This window comes from Apostichopus japonicus, chromosome 8, assembly GCF_037975245.1.
Source record: "Apostichopus japonicus isolate 1M-3 chromosome 8, ASM3797524v1, whole genome shotgun sequence".
Taxonomy (NCBI): domain Eukaryota; kingdom Metazoa; phylum Echinodermata; class Holothuroidea; order Aspidochirotida; family Stichopodidae; genus Apostichopus; species Apostichopus japonicus.
This window is the reverse complement of record NC_092568.1, coordinates 37,835,583-37,862,414: the sequence shown is the minus strand read 5'-3', so window position 1 is coordinate 37,862,414 and position 26,832 is coordinate 37,835,583. Positions and strand designations below refer to the sequence as shown.

The following is a 26,832-nucleotide window of genomic DNA, read 5'->3' as shown; positions in this document are numbered from 1 at the left end:
CATCCCACTAACTGAGGTGAACCCATTATGGGACAAATTTACTTTTGAATGAACAAATGCTGACTTTGAACCCTCTACAATATGTACACTTAACTACTTCTACTTCCTCCATGCCGATCAATATTAAGAAAACTTATCGGAACATAAACTAAGTATGCATGTACAGATAGAATTTCAACAAGACTTAAAAGAGTAGGTAATAAAACAGTGAGTGCTCACACTAAGCCATTTAGATAAGATAACTGGAGCACATTTTAGGTCCCGACACAGTATGTATTCAGCAAGACTTGACATTTAATGCCTTTGAGGAATGAAGTTGGTTATGCTGTATAAAAATTGTTTTGTTTTGAATATCAGTTTTCTTATTTGCATTTTGTTGAGCCACAGAACCGACCATCACAAGTTGAAAATGAGCTTCCTCATGATAAGAACAAAATGATTGTCACTAATCCCACATGCCACCCTCCCCAGATTTTGACATCCCAATAATTTATGCGTTAAAAGCTCTTGCTTTGCAGGAACTATAATTTATGGCAATCTGGTCTTCACATGAAGTGTATCTGGCTAATCCAGTCTTCTTGCTATCTTCATTCAACTGCACGAAGTGAACTGTGAAATGTTAGGAAACTCTTTTAAATTGAAAAAGGAAGCAATTGGCTACCTACACTTCATATGTCTAATTACTTCCTTTAGAGTATTTTAAAGCATGATCTTTAAAATTGCTGAACTGAGGATATTAGAGAAAATAGGCCTAACAGAAAATGAAAAAGGTAGAGACTAAAGAGTGTCTCACTCTATACAGTCTAAAAGCAGACAATGAACTCTCATCCCTGAAAAGTGGATAAGCAGGCAATGGCCAGAGAAAAGACAGAGGGAACAGGAGAACATCTTGCAGAGATTTCAGACACTATAATCAAACCTGTTTTCCTTTCTTTTTGGTCTAGGCCTGGGCCTATATTACTCCTAGGAATTAAACTTGTACATTAATTAGGCCTATAACATTAACAACAAGTACAAAAATCACATTAGATAAGCTAGATTATGCCATATTTTTGAGGTGTTAGTTTCCGCCATTGATTTCCACCATAAAATATGTGTTTTTGCAACTTACAGTTTTAATGGCAGAATGTCTTTTTCATATTTTTACCTTCAGTGTAAATCAGAGCTAATCAACTACAGTACTAAGGAAATCTTTTGTAGTCATAGAAGAAATGTATTTAGAAAAGGTTTATCAAATCCAAATAGCTGTTTATCCTTGAATTTTAATATAAGGTATAGTCTTTCAGGAGTATTGCAGTAATTTATGACTTAATAAATTAAGCCAAATGTTGCCAATAGCCGGCTTAGCCTAGATTTGATTAGGACCAGCAGTAAGTTGATGTGATCCTTCCTTCCTATTTTATATTCGTTCTTCAGTTTGTAGTTTTATACATAATCAATTCCCAATAAAACGGTAGTTTTGGCCTGAGAAAAAAGTGCTTTCTCTCGTAGCCTAATAGTAATAAGTAACAATACCAACTACAGCATACAGTGTTAGTAATTGCAGGGTTAGGGGCCTAAGCATAGGGCCGGCCAATGACTAGCACTGTACCGTACTTCGTAGTCTAGCCGTGTGAATTGAATTTAAGTATAACTAGGCCTATAACTTATAGGAAGGCCTAGCATGCCTACTGTGTAGGCTAGCTTATCCGTGGCCACAGATGTACATTTTTTAATCGTTGTACTTACACAGAACTCTCAACTCACTGTCGCAAAATTTGATGCTATGGGGTTTCCTCGGTTCCTACTTTGGTCCTTGTATTACTTTAGTTCTCTTGTATATACTGTAATATCCATAAGACCAAACGTTTCACGACACCATGGAATTGAGCCCTCGTACTAGCATAATGGAACGTAAACACTATTACAGCTCAGGTAGTGATTATATGCACGGCATTCGTTACGCGTTAACGATTCCGTAGTCTTATTTCCGTCGTACAGTACTAGCATGTCCAGTGTTTATGGGTTGTATAGAGGTTTCGGTAGCAGGTGCTCGCAGTACAAATTGGAGGCGCTACATACTTTCCGACAAATAATAGAGTCACGGCCAGGAAGTTCCTGACGAAAATCAGTGTTGAAAAATTAATCCTCATCACTGCTTCTTCTGACAATAGCACACCATCCCACTCCCCACCCCGAAAAAATAGTAGAATCCGTCCTATATGCGCCGACGAAAGGTTGGCTCTTTTAATGGTCATCAGTCAGTATTGCCCCAAATATATAACAGAAAGTAGGACATTTTTTACCAAAATTAAGGGCCCGGGACCATAGCCCCAATTTTATTTTGTCCCCTCCTCCCCCACCACCCCACCCCTCCTCCAGTGGAGCAGTTTTGTACCTTAGAGTAAATATTAATAGTTTTTAAAAAGACTAATTCTGCTGCACTAGCCATCAGACTCGGTCAGAATTTTTATCCTTACCCAAGATTTCTAGAATTCTTGGCCTTCATCCTCACGATCGTCATATTGCTCCAAAATGTTAAATACATTGATACCAACGTAAAGCCGCACTGGAGTTCTACCATGAAGTTACTTACAATTTAAAATATCTCATAGTAGAAAAGTGAAATTTATTTGGTTTGGACAAACAGTTAAGAATGAATTTTCCCAAGCCTGATAAATATTTCGAAAAAGAATTTGTGAAGAGTTTGTTTCGTTTTATAGTGTCATTTCGTTGGTCCAATCGTATTAAAATGCAAAGCATGCAGTTGCGTAGCAGGGACGTGTGAAACTTTATCTCGACTATCTTATCTACGAATTCTTTTTCCGATAAGGGCCTTTTTATGTTGCAGTTCAACCGTTTTTTCTCAAATTTCTTCTGAGTTGAATATATTACTTTATATATCAAAACTTCGACTTCATGATAATTTCACTGAACTTTTTATTTCTGATATTCGACTACACTTTTTCAAAATCTTGACTATATACCAAAATGTCAACTTTGTGTGTCAAATCTCGATATTTTGGTATTAAAGTTTCAAGAATTAATTAAAAATTCTGTATACTCTCATTTTTCCCCCTCAGATTGTTACGATATGAAATGTCGATAAAGTAGGGACAAGTCGAAATTTGATAATATTTGATTTTTTTTTCATCTAAACAAATTCCGGTCTATATTTGCAAACTAAGACCTGTAATCTTTCTTCCATCACAAGCATTTCAGAAACATTTGACAACCACATTGACCTTGTACGTATATTATCAATCGTTGATGAAAGTCCCTATTTTGGTACCCTACCCCATCGTCACCTGTTGTGAATTAAACAAAAAATAGGGCCCTGATAGAAAGTCAGATATAGTTGTCAGCCGGCATCCCAAACATTTCACTAAAAGTCTAATATGCAGGGACGAAGGCAACTTCCAAAATTATATGATTTTATAGTATAACAGAATATCATGGATCATTTGATTGCCCAGGCTGGAAACCTTGCTAATTCAAAAGATCATCTTGAATGATCCAACACGGCTAAGTAGAGCGCAGCTCTGGTAAGAAAAGTGGGACAGGGGAGATGGAGGTGCCGCCCGGGGTAGAAACCGAATACCCCTGTGGTAAAGGATTGAAAAGTCTAAATTTGAATACTCCACTATAGTGTTTTCCCATGCTGGCACCCGGCTTTTCGCTAATACATATGATAATGTTGTAGGAAAGAGTTCTTCTGGTACTCCTTGTTCTTCTGCGAAGAAGAAAAGAAAGAAAGGATTCCAAAGATTTATGAAAAGCATGAGATCATTATGGGGCTAGCCTGAACTTACAGTATCCACTGCACTTTTAGGTTTACCCTGTATCGTATCGCGACAATCGTTACTGCGCAGAAGTAGCTTCATTAGAAACCAAACTATTTACTTGATCAAGTCGTTTTACAGGTAAATATCACACGCATTCACCTAACAAACTTCATTAGCGGTCCCGACTGACGATTAATTATGCACAAGTAAAAGCTGTTTTAGGTATTCTTGAAAAGGTGGGCCGGATGTTTAACGATGGTGAAGCAAGGAATCAAAATATTTTGTCGGATCAAGCCAACCAGAGCCAGAACTGGTGTAAGGACTCGGCTACTGTCATTGGGATATAGGCTAGTATAAGCCGTAACTACGTTAGCTTAATACTTTAGCCTACGTTTAACTTATAGTTATACTAGCCTAGTTATACAACAAAATGCCAGTTGCTCTGCCTAACGTAGAAGAATTAAGCTTCCTGACGATAGTGTGAAGATCTTGTTAATTGTGGGTGAGCTCTAGCCTAGGCAAACTCTTATAAGACTAGGCTAAGTTGTAATTGTTATTCATCAATTTTCTGATATAATGATATGGGATTGGTAGGCCATGCCTAACTTAACCTAACTTAGGCCGTGTGTAGTGGTACCACTGGTACTGGTAGGAAATGCTCACTCATGTAGGTCTATGAAATACAACTCTCTTGATGTCTTCTGCAAGTTCAATACACATCTGAAATATTGCCAGAGAAACTTATATGTAATCAACAAGGCTACTTACTAGCCTAGTATCAGTAGTAGCATGGTGACTTCGAAGTTTGGACACTTAAGACTTAAAACAACCCAAAACTAAATCTTCTGGTATAAATCACCTGAAAATATACTTCATATGGTGGGAGAATTGTGTTATAGCACAATACACGGCCAAACTTTCTTTCCTGCAAACTGTTTTTACGTTGTTTTCCAAGAAGATTCTTCGTGATTGTGGAACTGGTATTTCTTTGCTAGAGTATTGCGAAGTTCGGACACGCAACCCACAGTGTGGCGCTGGTGATAAAATTGGTGGCGCAGTTGCTCTTTCAGTAATTATAACAGACTTCATAGATCTTCGTCATTTTATTGACAAATATGTAAGTAATTTCTTGCACACGGGTCATTTTGGAGAGAAAATAACTGTAGCTTCGTACTTTTTGGTGAAATTTGGCTCTTCCTGTAGGTTTTCATGGTGAAATCGTGTATTTCTTAGGGTGTCCGAACTTCGCAGTATGCCGAACTTCGCAATACTGACTATACTAGTCGGATAGTGTATGACAACTTTGATTTTACTGTTCTACTTCTTTTTTTTTCTTTCAATTATGTGATTTTATTGATGGTTTGAATACATTTTACCAGAATGAGATTAGAAAGGTTTAGACCAGCATCAAAATGAACTAACCAAAGAACAAAATACCTTTAAGAGTATGCATACATCTGTGAAAGCTTATGGTAAATGGATAAATTTAATGTGTCAAAATGCAAAATTTGTGTTTCCTTGTCTTCAATAGGCCAGTAGAAAGTTCTAGCTATCTTCAATTTGTAACCAGAATCTCAAATGAAAATGTTATCATAGTAAGAGCCAATTATATTTGTGAGTTTCTAATGGACACCTCCGAAATAAACTATTCATTGTCTACCTATCTGAACTCTTTACAGCATTCTGTAGTCATAATTTCTGAATTCCTTCCAAATTATTAGTATTTTGCTTGTCACCAATTCTTACATCAATGTCAAAAAAGGATGACCTGTAATCCATATTAATTCTCATTTTTCAGTGTTCATAGCACATTTCATAGTATTTCTTCTGTTTTCTATTTTTTTTATGAGAGCAGCACTTGCAGGACTTCTATATGTTCATTCCAACTATTATGATTCAGCCCCATTCACCCCACCAAAACGAAATGCAATTTGTCAATTTCTCTCTTCAGTTGTATGACATAGAAGAAAATGATGATTTTGGTACCAAGCTCTCGTTTGCTGTCCCCAAAGATCTAGCAGCGGGTTTCATCAATAACAAAAAAGAAGAATATTCCTTTCAATTTGAACGATCCTTTGACCAGAATGTGAAACAAGATGAGGTCTTTGAGTATGTAGCAAAGGATGTGATAGACAGGTCAGTTTTATGTGGGCACTGGGTGTCATTTTGATTAAATATGAGAACCAATTTCAAAGTAAGGTAAAAAATAATGCAAAATTTGGGAAAGTATGTGCAGGACACTGGAAAAAATGATTCTGAAAATATCATGTATAGTATGTAAACAGCTTTTATTTAAATGTTTTGTATTTTTCCAAACCTATGCCTTAACTCATTGTACCCCCTCCCCCCTTTATAACCAAAAGTAATTCATTTGTAACATTTGTGCTACTTTTTTGAAAAAAGTTTGTACTTCTCTTGAAAGCAATTTATCATAATTAGTTACAAGAAACTCTACTTAATGTAGACCTAGTGTTTTGATGCAGCCTTGCCTTATACTTGTGGTATCAGGTTTTCATTTCATAGATGTGAAAGATGACATTTTTTGATTGGCAATATATCATTTAGTTATGAATGTTTCATTAAAGTTTTGATAGTGTAAAGGTAAAAATAAAAATTGGAATTTCCCCTTGTATCAACTGTATGATATCACTGCTCTGTATCCTTCCTTGGAAATGTATCTCAAACTTTTTGAACTCCGGTTATTTTGCAGTGTCTTATCTGGTTACAATGGAACAATCTTTGCTTATGGCCAGGTTTGTACATAATTTCTACTTCTTTCACTGTTGTTTGTTCAAATAAAAGAAAAGAAAAAAAGGAATCATTAAGATTGGAGGTATTTACTGTCACCTTCCTTGGTCAAAATTTAAAATACCAACATGATCATGCGAAAGTCGACTTTCGTGGTCAAAACAAGGCTATGATTTATCTTGAACTATTTTTCCATATTACTCGTTTAACATGAGGATTTCTTTCATGTCCTGTATTTTGACTTGATTCATAAATCATATTTATAGTAGTATTCCTTAGACTGCCCTGCTTCCAGTGGCAAATGAATCAGTACAGTGTTTTGCAATCTAAATATATACCATATGAAATGCCCAACCAGTATCAGCACAAGTTACAGTTACCAGTCATTATTTACATTATGATAAAAGTGAAAATGTCCTAGCATAATAAGAGAATTTCATAACCTTGACCTTTTGGTGTTTACGCTCTTTGTCGTTTATACAAGTTGTCTTTTTCTCTCTGGTAGACTGGGAGCGGTAAAACGTTCACCATCACTGGTGGGGCTGAGCGTTACATTGACCGGGGAATCATACCACGAACACTGAGCTATATATTTGAAGAGAACTCAAAGGTAAGATGTACATGATGGTAAGATCACATAGGTACAAATTTATAAAATTCCAGAATATTCTTTTGACCCTGGGTAACCAGCTGTTTGTTAATCCTCTCTTCCTGCAACTATTTGTCAAGTTACTTCTTCACTAGTTGCTTCAAAGGAGCATAATTATCATTTGGTAGAGTATTCAGGTAGTTGGTCTCTGTTTATGGCATCAACAAAAGCAAACAATGGTAGTTTGTGAATGTAAATATGTATGCAACTGAAATGGCCTTTTTGCATCTGTGTATTTTCCGGATTGATTTTGGAAGGGAGTCTCACCATTATGACCGGCTTGTGAGATTGGAATTCGTCAAACAGCTTAAATTGTTGGGTAGTTTGTTTCAATGAAGTGACCACATGCAAGTACAGAATCCCATCAACCCACAGGTTTGCAAACAAATGTAGTGATTCATGTGGGCTGGGATGTATACTTCACCTATTTTTTCATTTGATATAGCTTATAGGCAGGAAGATGTTTCCAATCGTGTGGATCTTTTCTGGTTTGACAAATGACCAAAAATAACTATCAAAGTTTCTCCGTATTATTGTTTTTTCCTTTCAGTGTCCTGACTATGTCTCCACAACTCACATTTCCTATCTGGAGATTTACAACGATAGTGGCTATGACTTGCTGGATCCAAAACATGAAGCTACTAAACTTGAAGACCTACCGTAAGTATGCAAGGAGAATCCTTTGATATTGTTCATTTGCAATGTTATTAGCTTTGTTTCTAGTTCCTTAGTGAAGCCCTGCTTATCTTGAAACTGATCAGGCCAAGCGTACCAACCATTGTTAATACTCTGGGAAAGTTCAAATACATTTTTGTGCATGGTTTATAGTCTTCTTCTTTCTCTTTCAAAGTAAAGAAAACAAATCAGTAAAATAAAGCACTGATGTTAAAGTAAGTAGTCATAGAAAAGTTGTGATTGTCATCTCTGCTGATTAGAAGACCAAAGAAGTGTGTGCTCTTTGAAAAAAATTGACCGGAATTTCCTCATAATGTATTGGAACTTAGTTTGTGATTTATAATTATGATTTAGATTTATCTGATCTGGTTCTTAAATTTCAATCATGTATCCTCTTGACTATACTATTTATAGACACCAGAACTTCAAAAATTTTCGATTAATGCCCTGCCTTTTTTAATATTCCTAACATTTCTGGAATGCTTGAAATTTAAATTCATCATTTTCACCGAAAGGGGTGGAAATACAAGTTTTGTTGGGAATAGCAGTTTTACCCACAGCTTTACAAGTGGCTTTTTAATTACGCTCTAAAATATATCAGACGACTTTCTGTGATGTTGTCTGCTTCCTCTTTCTTTGGGAAGTTTTGGCTTCAACACGGGCATATTCATAAATATAAAGTTCCTTCATATTGTTTGATGCAGAAAAAAAGTTTTTGGCGGATGGTGATATTCAAACATGCTTTATAGAAACGATATCACCATTTCAGTTTGAAATTCAAATGCAAACTTTGAAATAAGAATTGCATAACTTTTAGTTCTTGTTTTATTCCTGATACAGAAAAGTGTCATTAATGGAGGACAATGATGGTAACATGCATCTCAAAAACCTATCCCTCCATCCTGCATCCAGCGAGGAGGAGGCCCTCAACCTCTTGTTTCTGGGCGATACCAACAGAATGATTGCAGAGGTAACATTACTGTAGGATTCATTGTCAATGTGATTCCTCTCTCATTGGGATAGCAGATCTGGAAGGGAGAGAACATTGACTGGAAGGGATATGGGTGGGTGGGGGGGAGGACATTGACCGGAAGGGATATGGGTGGGTGGGGGGAGGACATTGACCGGAAGGGATATGGGTTGGTGGGGGGAGGACATTGACCGGAAGGGATATGGGTGGGTGGGGGGAGGACATTGACCGGAAGGGATATGGGTGGGTGGGGGGAGGACATTGACCGGAAGGGATATGGGTGGGTGGGGGGAGGACATTGACCGGAAGGGATATGGGTGGGTGGGGGGAGGACATTGACCGGAAGGGATATGGGTTGGTGGGGGGAGGACATTGACCGGAAGGGATATGGGTGGGTGGGGGGAGGACATTGACCGGAAGGGATATGGGTGGGTGGGGGGAGGACATTGACCGGAAGGGATATGGGTGGGTGGGGGGAGGACATTGACCGGAAGGGATATGGGTGGGTGAGGGGAGGACATTGACCGGAAGGGATATGGGTGGGTGGGGGGAGGACATTGACCGGAAGGGATATGGGTGGGTGAGGGGAGGACATTGACCGGAAGGGATATGGGTGGGTGGGGGGGAGGACATTGACCGGAAGGGATATGGGTGGGTGGGGGGAGGACATTGACCGGAAGGGATATGGGTGGGTGGGGGGAGGACATTGACCGGAAGGGATATGGGTGGGTGAGGGGAGGACATTGACCGGAAGGGATATGGGTGGGTGGGGGGAGGACATTGACCGGAAGGGATATGGGTGGGTGGGGGGAGGACATTGACCGGAAGGGATATGGGTGGGTGGGGGAGAGGACATTGACCGGAAGGGATATAGGTGGATGGGGGAGGACATTGACCGGAAGGGATATAGGTGGTGGGGGGAGGACATTGACCGGAAGGGATATGGGTGGGTGGGGGGGAGAGGACATTGACTGGAAGGGATATGGTTGGGTGGGGGGAGGACTGTACATTATTATTGAATTATAGGTAGGTCAGAGTGTATATTGTTTAGGAGACAGGTAAGTGTCTTCCTATGTCAATGCCCAAACCAGTTGCTTTGAGGTTTTTATTACTAATCACCTTCGTGTCAATGTGGGGTAGCCATAATCATCTTTGGGTTACCAAGATCGATGATGTGGTATGCTAATACATTGCAGATGTGTCTGTGGCACTCAAATGTGTCATTCCAGATTCAATGAACCATTTGAAGGAGAAGAGTAGATATGTTTTCTTGTCTTGTTTGACAATTTGATCAGTTCAGTTGTAGTTTATGTCAATAATATTTGTTTTTTCTTCATTTTGACATATTTCTTCAGACTCCAATGAACCAAGCATCAACCAGGTCACATTGCATCTTTACCATTCACGTGTCCAGACGAGAGGCAGGTTCCGCCACGATGAAAAGAGCAAAGCTTCATCTGGTGGATCTCGCTGGGTGAGGAGTCACTTTCATCAGATTTCTACCATCTTAATTACTTTGGTTAAGAACAGAAGGAAAATTTCTTGTTGTACAATGCCAGATTGTTATTTGCAAAATATAACACCATTCTGCAACTAAGTGCCCTTAATCACATAACAATATCTCAAGTGAGGGGGGGTGGGGATTCCTTGGCATAGACCCCTTACCCAGGCCGTAACACTGGAGGGTCACTAAGATGATGAAGGTCCAAATTGGGGTCACTATGCAAAAACATTTGAATAACCAGGGTAGTTAATAGAAGATCATAAATGATTTTGCTTCTTCAATTCCACAGATCTGAGAGAATAGGCAAGACAGGTGTTGGAGGGAATCTGTTAACTGAGGCCAAGTATATCAACTTATCACTGCATTACTTGGAGCAGGTAAATTCTGAGTTTGTTTTTTTGAACCATTGGAGATACATTCATTACCCAAACTTTCCTTTCCTATTTATCAGAACAATTTTGATGTCGAGTCAAGAGTTTTTGTTTATTATGGTTGAAAGTTTCACCTCAAATTAAAGGATATGAATGTTTTTTATGATTCATCATCCATCTGTGATAACAAAAAATTGGCAGTCGAGGACCCCAACCAAACTTCCACCATCCTTACCTTGTTACCACATTCAATATGATATGAAATGTATGAAAATAAAAATTGTTTGAATTCAAAAATTATTTACATCATCATTACTTTTCAATTTAATTCATTCGCACTATTTTCTGACATCAGGTGATTGTAGCCCTATCAGAAAAGACTCGTCAGCACATACCGTACCGTAACTCTATGATGACCTCTGTACTGCGAGACAGTCTGGGAGGAAACTGTATGACTTCCATGATTGCCACCTGCTCGGCCGAGAAAAAGAATATTGATGTGAGTATATTTTTTCCCAGAGGGGAAGAATAAAGCCCAGTGGGAAAGTCATTGATTCATTTCAAATTTTGTAGATACAGTTGTCTTAAATGTAAACAGATAAAGACTTCATGAATTGCAGTATCAAAGTTAATTTTAAATTGTAGGGTATATCATGTCCTATGAATATTTGCAAAGCAAAAGTCTGTTTGAAAATTATAAAATTACAAAAACATGTACAAAAAATCCCAAAACAATACGATGGAGAAGGCAAGAGACCGGAACAGTTCCATCAATAGGTACCAATGAGTTTCATCAACTAGTTTAATCATTTGCTATTGCTTAATAAATCGGACGTCATCCACTACTGTCCTTTGACCATCAAATTACTCTCATTTTGGTGATAGCCCCTGATAGATCATAAAGAGAGTCTCATCATAACAGTATTGATATTTTAATAATATGTGTCCAAGGTTGGTTGCTGAGGGCCTGAAGCATCCTGTGTTGCCAAGACTATTAGTTATGTGTAACAAGCATCTCATATATATTCCATTTAAATGTTTTTTATCTTGCAGGAGTCGATTTCGACGTGTAGATTTGCCCAGAGAGTTGCTCGCATTAAAAATGATGCCTTTTTGAATGAAGAATTGGATCCAAAAGTGGTAAGGTTGTCTGTAAATATAAAGAGCCCCGATATTGCTGCCTCCTTTGAGGTGCTCCATGGAAGCAATGTGTACTGGAATAGTATCTACTGTTTCAGTACCTACTATAAACCTACTATAGGTACCTACTATATACCTACCATATAAGAACCTACTGTAAAAGTCCTTGCTATAAGTACCTACTATATACCTACTATATAAGTACCTACTATTAGTACCTACCATATAAGTACCTACTATATAAATACCTACTATAAGTACCTACTATATAAATACCTACTATAAGTACCTACTATATAAATACCTACTATAAGTACCTACTATATAAGTACCTACTATAAGAACCTACTATATAAGTACCTACTATATAAGAACCTACAATAGGTAACTACTATATAAGTACCTACTATAAATACCTACTATATACTTACAATATAAGAACCTGCTATACATACCTACTACAAATTTTTAAAAAGGAGAAGTATTTATTAGGTGCAAACAACACACATTACAAAGTGGTCAGGATCAGAAGCAAGCACAGGATAACTCTATAATTTTGCTCTTAAACATATTTAAAAATCTTGGTCAATGCCCTGTAATTTCAGTATTAAAAGTACATTGTTTCAGTATGTAGTAGATAGAGAAGCACTTTGCTCTGATTACAACTGACTTTTCTCATTGTGAAACGGGAAAAATTTTGAGCAATTTAATTAAACCGAATACAATATTTGATAACTGAATTTCACCACAAGTTTATGTACGTGCTAGAGCTAGACAATATATTTAGTCATCAACAGAAATCACAATGTTAAGGAAATTGGGACAAGGAAGAGCTAACAATATGTGTTATTGACAGTTGTGTGTATTATCGGGTGGGTATCTACTTTACAGTTTTTGCTCGCTTGTTTATTTCTTACAATCTGGAAGTCTAGTTCAAATGGGAAATCCATGGACTTTTCCTGGATGAACAACCCACCGTATTTCAGTTGGCCAGAGTTGGAATCCACAACCTCCCATAAAATGGCAAAATGGCTCAGTCATAATGTTTGTTGTTCAATCATTTCAGATGATTGCAAGATTAAAAGGTGAAATCCAGGAATTAAAAAACCAACTATCTCTTACATCAGAGGACCAAAGAACAGATATACTGTCTGCAGAAGATTTGGAAAGGTAAGATTCTGATTAGAATATAAAAAATAAGTGGTTAAAATCAAAAAATTTTCTAAAGAGACATGGTCGAGATTTGGTTTCCGTTCAGAAGACTTGTTGTAAGGGATTTTGTAAGTATGGATTCATAACATGTTTTATGATGGATTTTGTAAGTATGGATTCAGAACACATTTTATAAGGGATTTTGTAAGTATGGATTCAGAACATGTTTTATGATGGATTTTATAAGTATGGATTCAGAACACATTTTATAAAGGTGTTTGTAAGTATGGATTTAGAACACATTTTATAAGGGATTTTGTAAGTATGGATTCAGAACACTTTTTGTAAGGGGTTTTGTAAGTATGGATTCAGAACATGTTTTATGATGGATTTTGTAAGTATGGATTCAGAAACATTTTATAAGGGATTTTGTAAGTATGGATTCAGAACACTTTTTGTAAGGGGTTTTGTAAGTATGGATTCAGAACATGTTTTATGATGGATTTTGTAAGTATGGATTCAGAAACATTTTATATGGGATTTTGTAAGTATGAATTCAGAATACTTACCATTAGGTACTCTAACAATTATGATTCCCAAAGAACAATTTATGTAAGATAATATGTAAGCATTGAATTGGAAGAGCTGAGAACACTACAATGGAGCTGTCAGTATGAATTCAGAACAATTAGTTAAAGTGATTTCGTTTGTATTAATTCAGAAGGGAACACTTACTGTATTAAAGGAATCTTTCAGAAGGAATTCTGTTAGTATTGATTTGGAAGAGAACACTTACTGTGTTAAAGAGATCTTTCGGCATGAATCTGTTAGTATTGATTCAGAAGGGAACACTAACTATTCATTGTTTCATCGTTGATTTATTTATTTCCACCACTCACTTAAACTAGCCTGAGAAATGTGCTGAGTAGTCTGGTAGGATGCTCAGGCCTACGGTCTTAAGGGTCTGGTGGACCGGATTTGGCCCTGTAGTCTACCTTTTGAGAACCCCTGCTATAGATGCTTCTTGGATGAATCAGCCATATTTGATGAGAAATGTTTCAATGAATTTATTTATCTTCTAATTGATAGATAACATTAATTGTACAAGAAAATGCATGCTTTATTTCATTTTTGATTGACACATTCATTTCCATATGATTTTAGGTATATGGATGTAATTTAGAATTAGCCAGATCTGGTTTTCTGATGTGGAAGATGTCATGTCATTCATACATACAAAACTCATATTCAAGTAAAAGATCACTGACACCAGCTTAAAGCAATTTTCTGAGATTGGCCAGGAATGTTGGAAAACATGGTTATTCATTCAAATAGGATCATTGCAAGTTAACCAAATTAGTACATTCTTATTTCTGCATTTTGTTAAATTGAGTGATTAATTATTGAATTTGATTCAATTCTCAACATTCCATCACTGAATACTTTTCCAAGTTGTATGAAACACTTGTTTCAAAATGAAAACAGTTTTTTACTCTTGCTTGACTATTTGACATGAAACGTGAAAAAACAAACTATTGAGTTGTGGGATTTTACTATGGTCTAACATTGAGATACTGTATTTATCAGTTTCAACTCAAAAAAAGGTGATGTAAAAGTAAAGTAAAAGATCACCAAAGAAAGTGTACACACAAAGAGAAAGAAGTGTTCTGTAAGTAACTTTATTACCTACAATTTGCATTCCCTTTGGAAGTTGCTTAATACTTTCATCTCTTGTTCATTATTAGGTTAAATGAAGAGATTCAGCAGTTTATTGAAGATCCTGATCCTGAGGCTGTGCTCAATGTTGGTGCAGACATGAGAAAAATAAATGAAGCTTTCAGGATATTAAAGGTATATCTAAGACAAGAGATAAATAACATGTTGGTTTAAGTTTAGTGGATTAAGTTTAACTTTTCTGCCTTTTAAATATCATATTGGTGGCTTTACAGGATAGTCATCCACAGAGTGCTGGATAGCTCAGTTGGTAGGATGCTGGGATCACCACCAACTAAAGGCTGGATTGCCCAGTTGATAAGTTGCTGAGCTTGTAACCCAGAGCTGGCCATTGGTTCAAATCCTGTTCTAGCCATAAATTTCATTGCTCTTTTCCATTAAATATCATATTGTAAATTATTAGTGTAAAGACCAACATGGAACATAGAAAGTAAAAAACTTCACAGTTGAACATTGGAACATACCTCTCATGCTAATCATGGATATCAGAGACAACCATCTTATTATCACTTTGTCAGTTAGGCTTAAAGTTAGTGGATATCGGATGGAAAAAGCATTTCTGTGAAGACAACAAATTTGAGATTTCCTTCGCGTATATCCCTCACAAACATTTCTTACATGGATGTTTGCAAGTGAAGGTGTTGATAATTTGGATGAGGCATCTTACATTATCAATACATTCACATTTGATATAAACTATGTTAATTAAATTTCCAATAAGAGTTAGTTTGGCTGGTCTATTTTGATGAAATCATTCTATATAAGTGGTAGTAGTAGGTTTGTCTTTCTTAGATGTGAAATAATCATGCAATTTACAACATTTCAGATCAAGAATAAGATGGCATTTTACTTGTGTTTGTTGATGATTTTATGTCTTCACAGCATTGAGAATCAGTCTCATTGGTTTTCACATCACTTGATGTAAGCAAGTCTTACACACCATTCAATAACATGTTAGGCTATATATGTATGCTTGTGTGCTTTGTCATTTCAGAATTTTGCTAAAGGTAAAGTACCAGCCAAGAGATCAGCATCTGCTCCCGAAAATCAACAACGACCTCAAACGAAGATTGGAGGACAAGAAGAGGCAGGAACTGATTCTTACCTAACGACCCATTCAGGCCTTCCTAGGGATGAAGAGATTAAGAAACTGCAGGGGTTAATCCTACAACGGGACAATGAGATTAGTATCCTTGACAAGAGAAAATCCCGCCAGTTCAGTATGGGTCAATATTGATTCAAAAACAAATTGATTTAATCTGATCTCACTGGAGCTGAACAACATTTAATTGTATCAGCACCATACTTCACTGTCACCCACCAGATTCATCTTAATGAAGTCTATGAGGGTTTTTTCCTCTTATCCAAATATTATGCAGTTAGTGTGACATTAACAGGTAGTGAAAATGTCTGCTGTCATGACCCTTGTATGCCAAGTAGGCTTGCTTAGGTATATCTGATATGAAAGTATAGGTTTTATCAAGTACTGCTGCTGCTTGGGTTGAAAACTAAAAGACTTTATAAAACTGTAAGGGGAAAAAATAATCCATACTGACAAAAACTGTAAATTGGGGAGCCAGTGGATGTGCAGTGAAAGGTTTTTAGGCCATTCTGGCTTCTGACACATTCACATGTGTCTGCTTTGCATTGTAAAATAACTGTCTTCCAGGTAGATGCCATATCATCAAGAAAAGATTTAAAGCCATGCTCATGACATAAATGTTAGAAATTAACAAAAGTTTCTCTCTGGTCATGAGACGTTACATTGTTAATGGAACCAGCTGTCGTTAAGTGTGGATAAAAAATTTGTAAAACGGGCCTCAACAGACCTGATTCTGTTGAAGTTTGTTTTTGTTTATGCTAGAATTAAAGTATGGTTAATGAGTTAAAATTAACATGAGATTAAAATGTCACCAGACATAAGGAAGGTGTGATGTTAAAGCAGCTGATGGATAACATTTCATACTTTGTGTCAAATATGAGTAAGTGAAAGCATAGATAGTTAATTACCATCCATAGTTTGAGGAAGTTGTAACATGCCCTCTGTTACATGTGGTAGGTCTTCCTTTAAAACAAAAGAAAACAAAGTTTTAACTGATTTATTGCCGCCTCTCGACTGTGTGCAGCATTGTGTTGTCATATGAAACTTGGAAGTAGGTCTAGTTTGATGTTTTTTTTTAATAGAAACATTTTAAAACAAAGCCTCACACATATAAATGTTAATTATGTTTATTTTCGATTTATTGTCTATCAAGACCTTTGAGGTCAATCATTTGTATCATTTTTTAGGTCAAAGGATAGAGATGTGGCTTATTATGGTTGCATCAGGATTTTGTAAGAATCTGTCTGGTGTCTTCCTCATCTCAGAAAACTGCGCCTCGAACATCATAATTAAAATCAGCCAGTATTGATAATCATTCATTGATAATCATTCCAATGTACAATTATGAGAGACGTCATTCTCAATTTAAATAATTCAAATAATTGCCAAGTGAAATAATCTTGTTTATTCTCTTCTCCAAAATGCCATCGAGGTAGTTCCCCCTTTCTCAAGAATTGCTCTACCTTTAGATCAACACTACCTCACCAGCTGCCCTAACCCAAGAGCCACTTTGCCATTACTGGTCATCTTCATTTCTTTAAACAGACATTTTTTCTTGTCCATTTTATCCTTGACCGATCCGTCTCCAGATATTTTAGTCAACATGTTGAAAAAAGAAAAGAAGCGAGCCCAGGATGCAGTCAGTCAGGTTCAACAGGGTGCTCATTTGCATAAGAGACCTCACTCTAGGACACACTCCAGATCAGCTGATCACAAACTGACCAATGGAAATTCTTCTCTCTCCGAGTCTTCCCTCGGTCCACTGACCAGCCAGTCGGATCTCTCCGTCCGGGATATGTCGAGGAACAGGTCACTCTCCACCCAACGGTCATCGGTCGGCCATAGTTCTAACGATAGGTATAGCAGCCGTCTTCAGACAGATAGTGAGGAGGACGTTAAGAAGAAACCAAGCAGAAGTAAAAGAATATTAGGTGCGTTGATAATTCTTCTACAAAATATATATTTATACATATACTTTTTTTAACTACTTTTTGTCTAGAGAGTTGGCCTAAGCTCAATAGCAATATAGTATGCAGTCTCGTGTCATTGAGTCACCAATTCCTCATATTTTTGGAGGTAGAATCAAAACTGTCAGCAGGAGATATTACTAACCCCACTTTCCGAGATGGTATAATTACTTGGCCAACTTGCTTGCTTGATGATAATAATATTTGTCCAGAAGTTAGTATTCAAATTGTTATGGTATTGCCTGGTAAGCCTTGTTGCATATGCCTAGAATGGTGGTACTTTTTTTGTTGAGGTTTTATCAAGTTTTGTTTCATGTATTTTGTTTTATGGAAAATCATATGTCAACTAATATATAGGAATGTACACATGCATTGTGAAAGGAAATATTCTAGAAAACCTTAGTAGGCTCGTCCAGCAGGTCACTTACTGTATAACACATAATAACCAAGTAACATGTAAACTAAACAAAGCAAAACCGGTCGTCATGACAATAACACATTAGATCAAAGTGTTTTCTGTATCAAGGTTTTGTGTGGCGTGAGTCGTTTGTTAGTATAATATGTCGGACAGTCACAATCAACGATATTCAATACTTTTGAAGATATTTATACTAAAGAACTTTATTATAATGTTGCATACGCACAGGAGATATGTCTGTTGGGAGGCAGGAGGCCTTTGAGATATTTAAAAGAGATTACGAACAAAACGTCACCATCGAGGAGCAGAAAGTGGACTTGAAGCAGAGATATGCAGAAGCCAAAGGTCTGGGAAAAGAAGTCAATGAGTCCAGACAGAGAATAAGTACGATTTTTGTGTAAAGTCTCTTCTAATTCTTAAGCAGTATATCGGAGCAGTATCTGTTTTAAAAGTTCTTTGTTACGTTTTCAAAAGTTTAGTTTGCTTGGTAACATCATCGAATTGATGAAAGATGAGAATTTTGTAGACATTTGTCAGTTGCATAATATTAGACACAAACAATGTTGAAAATAAATTGTGAAGGCTGAAGGTCTCTCAGTCGATGATAAATACAACAATAATGGAATTGCTAGTAGTTTTAGTCTGTACAAGTGACTTTGATATTGGAGGAGTGTTAGCTCAGTGGTTAACGCCGGTGCCTTCCAATCATAGGGTCCCCAGTTTGAGTCACTCCAAGATTAATGTATGACATCTAGTTACAGAGTTGTTGACAATTGACAATTCATAATCATGGAGGTTAAGTATGAATCTAAGAGACTGCCTTCGGTCAGCTTGTGGCTTTGATAAGCCAATGAGGCTTCTTCGCGATTTCCTGCTTGCAGGAGGATCTAAAAATACATACAAATAAATATTGTAGGCGGCATGTTGTAAGGCGTTTGTCACGGATCTTGAGCGAAGGACTCCACATATAAGAACTGCCACCAAGTAAAGACTGGATACTTTAGTGAGTAAATTCACAGGACTTGTAATCCTAAGATTACTGGTTCTAATCCTGAGATTACTGGTTATAATGCTGAAATTACTGGTTCTAATCCTGAGATTACTGGTTCTAATGCTGAGATTACTGGTTCTAATCCTGAGCTTGCTGGTTCTAATCCTGAGATTACTGTTTCTAACCCTGAGATTACTGATTCTAATCCTGAGACTACTGGTTCTTATCCAGAGACTACTGGTTCTATAATCCTGAGATAACTGGTTCTAATTTCAGTAGCTGATGAGTTCTTTTACTTCAAAGGTTTGCCCATAATTTTACAGTAATTTACATACTGGGAAAACTGCAATATCCAAAGCGCTTGCAGCAAAACTGCATATTGTTTATCAACTTTCCCCCTTTTTTTTTTTGGGGGGGGGGTTAGTATTTTGTTCTGTAAGTCCAGATAATTTATTTTCTCCTTCATGGTGTTTTTTTTACTGAGATAAACTTAAGAGTCACATTCAGCATCATCGTATGCAGAGAGCGATGAAAGGTGATGAAGATGGAGAACCGGACGGGGAGGAAGAATCCATGCAGCAGCAGATGGAGGAAGAGAAAGAACGGTAAGGAGAAATGTCTAAAATTTTCAGTTTTTTAAAGAGAATGATAGAAACTTACTTGAAATTTGACATTCAGGTCTACTCGATTGTGGTCAGGTCTCCGCTCTAAATGATAATAATTTCTTGAGGTTCTCTTGAGTACCATTTGGCCTGTCAAACCATCTTTCATTTGTGTGTGAATGTCACTTAGGGTACTTACTCAGAGTTTATCAATTTATGTGAGTGTCAGAAACACGAATGAACAGAAACACAATGAATTCATTAGAATTACAGAGGAATATTCTACAATTTCTTTGGCAGTTATAAAGAAATTTTTACCGACCTGAGGAATATGAAGACTGAAATAGAGCATCACCAACATTTGCTGGAGAAATCCCGACTTCAGATGCAGAAAGATTTTGAGATCTGGTGGGCAGAGCAATCTGCCATGCTTCAGGTAAGTCCATAATCCCTGTCAGGTTAGAGTCCAAGAATAGCAGATATCCTAAAGAGAAAACAACCCCATCCATAATTATTGGTCTTTTCGATAGAGATACATGTCGTGAAACAACACCCACAAACAATGAAGAAAAATCAAATTCCATTTAGGAGATATTGCAGTTTTAGTATTTACTTATTTCCTTCACCAACAAGACTAAAGACTTGAGCAAGTCTAAATATGATGTCATCGAGCCACATATCCTGGAATGCTTCTTTTAATGGTTTACTGTATTTATTGTTGAGTGTTTATTTCCTGTACAAAGATGGGTTCTTGCAAATGTCACGCTGAGTAAGTAATATTGAAGTTATCAACATGACTTCTTACTGACATGAGTTTCCACTTTAAAATACGAAAAACAAAAAATGCAAACAAAGGTGAAAGTGAAAGGTTTCACCTCATTGTATCATTATGATATCACTGATTCAGAAATGGTAGACCACCCCCCTCTCCCCCCTCCCCAACACACAAAGAAACTACATTTAAATCTCAATATCTCCCAAAAGCAAGACTTCCTGTAGATCTTTGGGATAGTGGCTCTTCTCAAAGATCTCCATCATAAATAAAATGAGGGTTTTCTAGCTTCCTCTTTAAGCATTAGCAGAGAGGATCACATTTGGTGATGCATTGAACCACTTTTCCAAACAACTTGTAGAGAGTGCAGGTTGCATCCTAAGATCCTTTCCTTGTTAGGGGGGAGGGGGGAAGTGGGGGGGCAGAAACTACTCTCTATTACAAGGAAGGCAAATCAGTCAAAGCACAACAGTATGAAGTTATGATACATGGGTAGCATTTCTACACAGTACTGAAAACAGTTATTTTTTTATTTTATGAGATTGGCCAAAGTTGAACTTCACTCACAGAATTGTCAGGATCTGATGTAATTTATTCTGCAGTACTTAATTTAAGTCTTTATATGGAGATCCTATGCAGTCTTCAGATGGATTTACAGTTGAAATAGTAACTGGTGTTTACTTCTGCACTGTTTTCCGCTAATTCTTTTGACCACAACACTGCACTACATTGACCTTAACCCTGACAAAAGATTTTCACTGCTTTGTTCGTGATTATAGAAAGTAATTGGAAAAGATTTTGGATAATTTATAAGCAGGATGGAGAAAAAACTATTATATGACTTAACTACAAATTGTGCTTCATTTTTTTAACAGGGATATTGGGATACCTAGCATAATGAATATTTGTTGCACTTGTTTAACTTTAAATAAAACTGCAGTGAACTATTTATGGTAACTCATGATTTTATTATTACTTCTGCAGCCAGACACCAATAGAACAATACCCTCCAGACCCCCTTCACACCCTGGGAAGGCATGGAAGACTCCTCCTGTATCTCCAGAGAAACATCTTCTGGAGAGCATTCATACTTCCAATGAATATTCACAAAGAACTCATGAATATGTAGATCAGGAATCAGCTAGGTCTTCTAAGCCCAGGCAACACAGAGCACATTCTGCAAGGACAAGAAATGCACTTGTTGATGCCCTGAATTCAAATATCGGAGAGGATCACTCCAGGCCTCCGAAAGTGCCCCCTCTGGGACTATCAGCCTTGAATCATAGTCAGAGAGATGAGAGTTATAGGAAACCTGATGGAGATCCTGCACATAGCAGCAATATTGAAAAGACAAGGTAAACTGAGCTGTGTGAATATATATCCATTATATATACGTGTCAAAAACATTTTCGTTTGCTTTTACAAGTTTTATGTGAAATTCATATCAAACTTCTATATAAGATAAAAGTTATATGTCATAACATTTCAGATATGATATCACTTTTTTTAATCTAATCATCTTGGTTGTCTCCTTAGCTTATTTCACTTTCAACCAGACTCGCTCAACTTGGGGAAAGTTTTCTGTGATTTTTTTATTTATCATGTTGTTCACTTTCTGCAAAATATTAAAATGTCACTTGTTATTTGGGTAAAGATCAACTACGTTCTATTTATTTTTCTTTCGTTGTACTTTTTCTTTATTCTTATTTCTTTTCTATTCCTCTTGTTGTATTGCTTTTCTTCCAATTCTGTAATAGGAGAGCTTCATGTAAAAGCGTCTAGCATCTTCAGAACTCATCCACTGCTTTGTATTGATACTTGTTCTATCCTTGTTGTTTTACACAAGTGAAAATAAATAATTGAACTGGCAAAAATGTTGCATTTATCCAGTTTATTGCTAAGTAATTAATTACAATAGATAGTTTAGCCTTGATTGTATAGTATGGAAACACAATACATAGCTAATTAATTAATTACAATAGACTAGCTCAGCCTTGATTGTGTAGTATGGAAACACAATACATAGCTCAGTAATTCATTACAATACACTAGCTCAGCCTTGATTGTGTAGTATGGAAACACAGTACATAGCTAAGTAATTCATTACAATATACTAGCTCAGCCTTGATCGTGTAGTATGGAAACACAAAACATAGCTAAGTAATTCATTACAATATACTAGCTCAGCCTTGATTGTGTAGTATGGAAACACAGTACATAGCTAAGTAATTCATTATAATAGTCAGTTCAGCCTTGATTGTGTAATATGGAAACACAATACATAGCTCAGTAATTAATTACAATACACTAGCTCAGCCTTGATTGTGTAGTATGGAAACATGTTTAGGTGTAGCCTTTGATGTTCATGCAAGGAGCAATAGACTTGATCAATATTTTAAACATTATCTCATTAATGCAACATCTTTAGACACTAGCCTTCATTTAAGGCTAATTAGGTGGCGAGATTATGCTGCAAGTAGAAGCAGATACTTTACGCACACTTTAAGGAAGCATAGCTAGAAATGTGTAATCAAAGATTTCAAAGCCATTCATGAGTACTTTGTAAGAACAAAACTAAGGTTTTATCATTGTGTATGTACATCTTAATGGAATGATTATTTATGGTTAGAAAGAGACAGATTGTGATTAAAACACAGATTGTGATTAAAACACAGATTGTGATTAAAACAGCTAAAGGTACGGTTTCAATGGTACATATTCGTCTGCTTGACTACTGCTTTAAATTTTGTTGTTCTAATAATGCAGCTATTTTCGTTTTTGCACTTTAGATCATTTCCTAAGTCAGAGAATCATTCTAGTATACCTCTGACAGGAGATAAACGAGCAGATGCTGATATCATGGCTTTTATCAAAGCAAGACAAAATCTACTTCAAAGAAAAGGTTAGAAGGAATTTACTCTTTTTTTTTCCCTTTTTTTTTTTCTTTTTGAAGCAATCCCCACCCTACCTCAATGGAGAGAAAAAGTTGTTAATTTTAAATAGGTAATGTATGAAAAAATGTACATTGTACTGAATTAAGGTTTTATTAAAATGATAACAGCTTATTATTAGGTTGTTTATTGATATTATTAGTTGTTTTAATTCTGTAAATCTTCAATTTGTAATACCTACTTTACTTTTAATGGTTTTTTAGTGGGGGTTTTTTATCATTTAAATTCAATTCATATCTTTATACATTTAGTTTGTTTTTGTTTACAGATTCAGTTCCTAGGTGACATTTAACCATCGGGTGATGATTGACAATAACCAAAGTTGACATCGTTAGGGGACACTTGTCTTGAGGACTCTCACTTGAAAAGGCTTGAAGATTACTGGAGTACATCTCATGATGAACAACAGCAAACAAAGAGTGTTCTCTGACCAGCTTTGTCATCCCTTCTAGATGCAAAGGTACAGAATGGAGCTCTGTGGGTACAGCATGCTTCAAATCAGTCATCTTGGGGTTTAAATAACAAAAATTGAACTAGTGGTGGAAACACTTTAGTTTGCCTCTTACCTGTGAGTTGTTCTTAATTTGGTTTGGTGATACTGTGAGTGTAGAGTTACCTACATATTAAGAGTTACCTTTGGTTTGGACTAGTTACCATTGCATGATTGTTAATGTGCTTGGTGGTACTGTGAGTGTAGAGTTACCTATAGCTAAAGATTGGGTATGGAACATATACTAGTGAGTTTATGTTCATTTGGTTTGGTGATACTGTGGGTGTGGAGCCCCCTTGAGACTGGACCAGTGAAGGCCTTGCAACTGGCAATCATATTGGAATGTGCACAATAATCTAATCATATGGTTTTAGTGTGAGATCATATGTTGTATTGATTTAGTTGGAGAAGGGGATTGATGGGCCCTAACATCCTAGCTGTGATTCTCTGAGGTTGAGTGTCCAGTTTATTGAATAACCTTGAATCTGGGAATGGTGCTGAAAACATCAGATGGGAATTGTTGCACCAGCATCACTTGTTATGTTTTAGGTGAATAGTTAGTTTGGCTTCCATTTTCCTCTGTAAAAATGTTAGAAATAGGGCGGAGCAGTTTGAATTATTACCAGCAGCATATTGCCCTCCTTGGTAGCTATTTCATGGTGCTCATAGTCTGTGTTTAAGATTTCTGTATTTTAATGAAAATATGGGTGAAAGCCACATCATTTTATTTCTACAAATTTTACTTCAAATATTTGTGATTTACCTTGAAGTGCATGAGGAGGGGTGGGCGGCTGTGAGGATGGGGAAGGGGGGAAGGATACGTGTATTGAATTGGCCACAATCTATATGGGATGGTCTTGATTTGAAATTATAAATGCTGAATCACTTTATTCACATCTACTCAACTTTTTTAGTTCAAATCCTGCCTGTTACCAAACCATAAATAATTGCAAATGATGCTCATTTTCATCCAAATATTTGTATTCACTATTCAGAGCTACAGATATATAAACTTGCAGTAAGTATTGAAAAATACTGCAAACATTTTATGATGATGACTGTTTTCTTAATGTTTCTCACACACTAAGCACCACATGAAGGCCATGGTGATATTCTTCATAATCAAACTAAGAAGTATTACAGATTATTTAATGAGATTATTTCATTTCATATTGCCTTGACTGTTTCGGTTAGCATTTTGCTTGTTTAACCATTCACCTTGAAATCATGTTTCTAAGAAGCAAAATAAAATATGAGTAATTTAAATTGCTTGCCTCACTTCTTTTATTCTTGTGATGGTATGTGAAAAGAAGCAGAGTCAAGAATTAGAATTCGCAGAGTCATAATTTATCAGTGTTGTGAGGAGTCGTGACTCCAGTCACTAGATTTAGAATGTGACTCAAACTTATTTGGCGAAGTTTCTCCCGTAGTGTTAATACCACTGAAGTCATGCAGTGGTTGAGGCATGAAAATCACTGGATATGGCTGGAATCAGCTGTAACATGAACTCTGCCATTAAATCATGCAGTTTTCTCGTCAGTGACTGGCTTGGATGTTCTGGGAAGGGTTCATATGGTGGAAGGGTTGTTTTGGGTGAGAGAGGAATGGGGGGGGAGGGGGGAGGGGGGGTTGGAGCACCTCAAAGTTGTTGGAATCTCCCTAATGTAGCTCAGGAATGTTGACCAGAAAGTGTTCCTAATGGTCTCATAAATAACTATCATAAATCAATATTGCAGATGCTGCAGAAAATTAGTGAAGAAATAAATCACACAAAATACTGTAATTACTTGTAAGATTTCACTTTTCTGCCCGAGCCATGAAATGATTTTGATCTAAAAGGTTGATATGTCAACCACTTGTTACTCTTAAATTGGGGAATTGCTAATCATTAATGGTTTATTTACTCTAAAACTGTAGCAGATTTTACCCCATCATTTCATTTGTTCCTAAAGCTATAGTTTGGTAGATTAAAAGTTCCAGATTATGTTTCCAGGATACCAAATATTTTCTTTCATTGTTGAGTTTGTTAATGACCACCAAGTTGTGACAAATTTAATGCCAAACTATTACAGTGGCTCAGTTTGATGTTACAGAAGACCAGGAGAGAGAGATTGTTATGAAAGAGACGGATTTGTCACTATCGATTAGAACGCTCAATGCAAGTAATACAGTATCTCACACAAACTCACAGAACCCAGAATAGATGCAACAATGCAGTGGCGTAGGAAGGTACTTTTGAGTGGGGGGGCTGAAGACTGATGGCCGGCCTGGGGGAGGGGTCTAAGGGGAGGGGTGTCCCCCTCCCCTTTGGAATTTTTTTGCATTTCCAGGTGGCCTCAGATGCAATTTGGTGCAATATAGCACACTTCAACACCCACTCCATTTTGTAAAGAATTTTGCATTTTCACCTGGCCTTAGATGCAATTTGGTGCTTCAAATGAGATTTTTTTCTCATTTGGAAATGAAAAAGGGGTTTTCTGACTTGCGGAGCGGGGGGGCGGAACGATACTTCCGCTCCCCCCATATTTTTCACTGGGGGCTGGCGCCCCCCCAGCCCCCCCGGTTCCTACGCCCTTGCAACAATGCCTATTATGATCATCAAAGTTTGTTATCAAGTTGAGCCCTGATTTGAAAGCTATTGTCAACATTTTTTATGTACCCATTAAATGTTCAAGTTGTTTGGCATGCTTTTGTATGGGTTAAAACCTGGAATCGTTGGAATGAGATAATATAATTAAATAGGATATTGTATGCACCTGAAGTGTAACAGGAATTAAACGCAGGTGCGGGGGGGGGGGGGATAAATAGTATTCCATAGCCACATGGGAGAGT

General features: G+C 36.8%; 2 protein-coding genes across 3 annotated transcripts in view; one reads left to right on the top strand and one right to left on the bottom strand.

The window, feature by feature from the left end:
• The window catches only part of LOC139971903 (disheveled-associated activator of morphogenesis 1-like), an 81,463-nt gene extending 79,465 nt beyond the window's left edge, over nucleotides 1–1,998 (bottom strand). The window contains exon 1 of one of the 2 annotated variants that reach the window (XM_071978737.1): nucleotides 1,729–1,998. The gene's annotated coding sequence lies outside the window, so the exon portion shown is untranslated. Of the gene's footprint in view, nucleotides 1–549; nucleotides 1,679–1,728 lie in introns of those variants that run through there. The other variant, XM_071978739.1, reaches the window with a different exon arrangement.
• Nucleotides 1,999–3,875: 1,877 nt separating this feature from the next.
• On the top strand, nucleotides 3,876–25,278 carry LOC139971899 (kinesin-like protein KIF6). The gene is made up of 20 exons (XM_071978730.1): nucleotides 3,876–4,079; nucleotides 5,716–5,900; nucleotides 6,475–6,517; nucleotides 7,018–7,122; nucleotides 7,712–7,821; nucleotides 8,677–8,806; nucleotides 10,162–10,280; nucleotides 10,600–10,687; nucleotides 11,037–11,180; nucleotides 11,735–11,821; nucleotides 12,888–12,991; nucleotides 14,719–14,824; nucleotides 15,702–15,894; nucleotides 17,399–17,740; nucleotides 18,423–18,578; nucleotides 19,670–19,790; nucleotides 20,088–20,223; nucleotides 21,544–21,914; nucleotides 23,349–23,461; nucleotides 23,779–25,278. The coding sequence occupies exons 1-20, from the start codon at nucleotides 4,020–4,022 to the stop codon at nucleotides 23,793–23,795; spliced, it is 2,730 nt and encodes a 909-aa protein (XP_071834831.1). The 5' UTR covers nucleotides 3,876–4,019; the 3' UTR covers nucleotides 23,796–25,278.
• The last annotated feature ends 1,554 nt before the right edge of the window (nucleotides 25,279–26,832 follow it).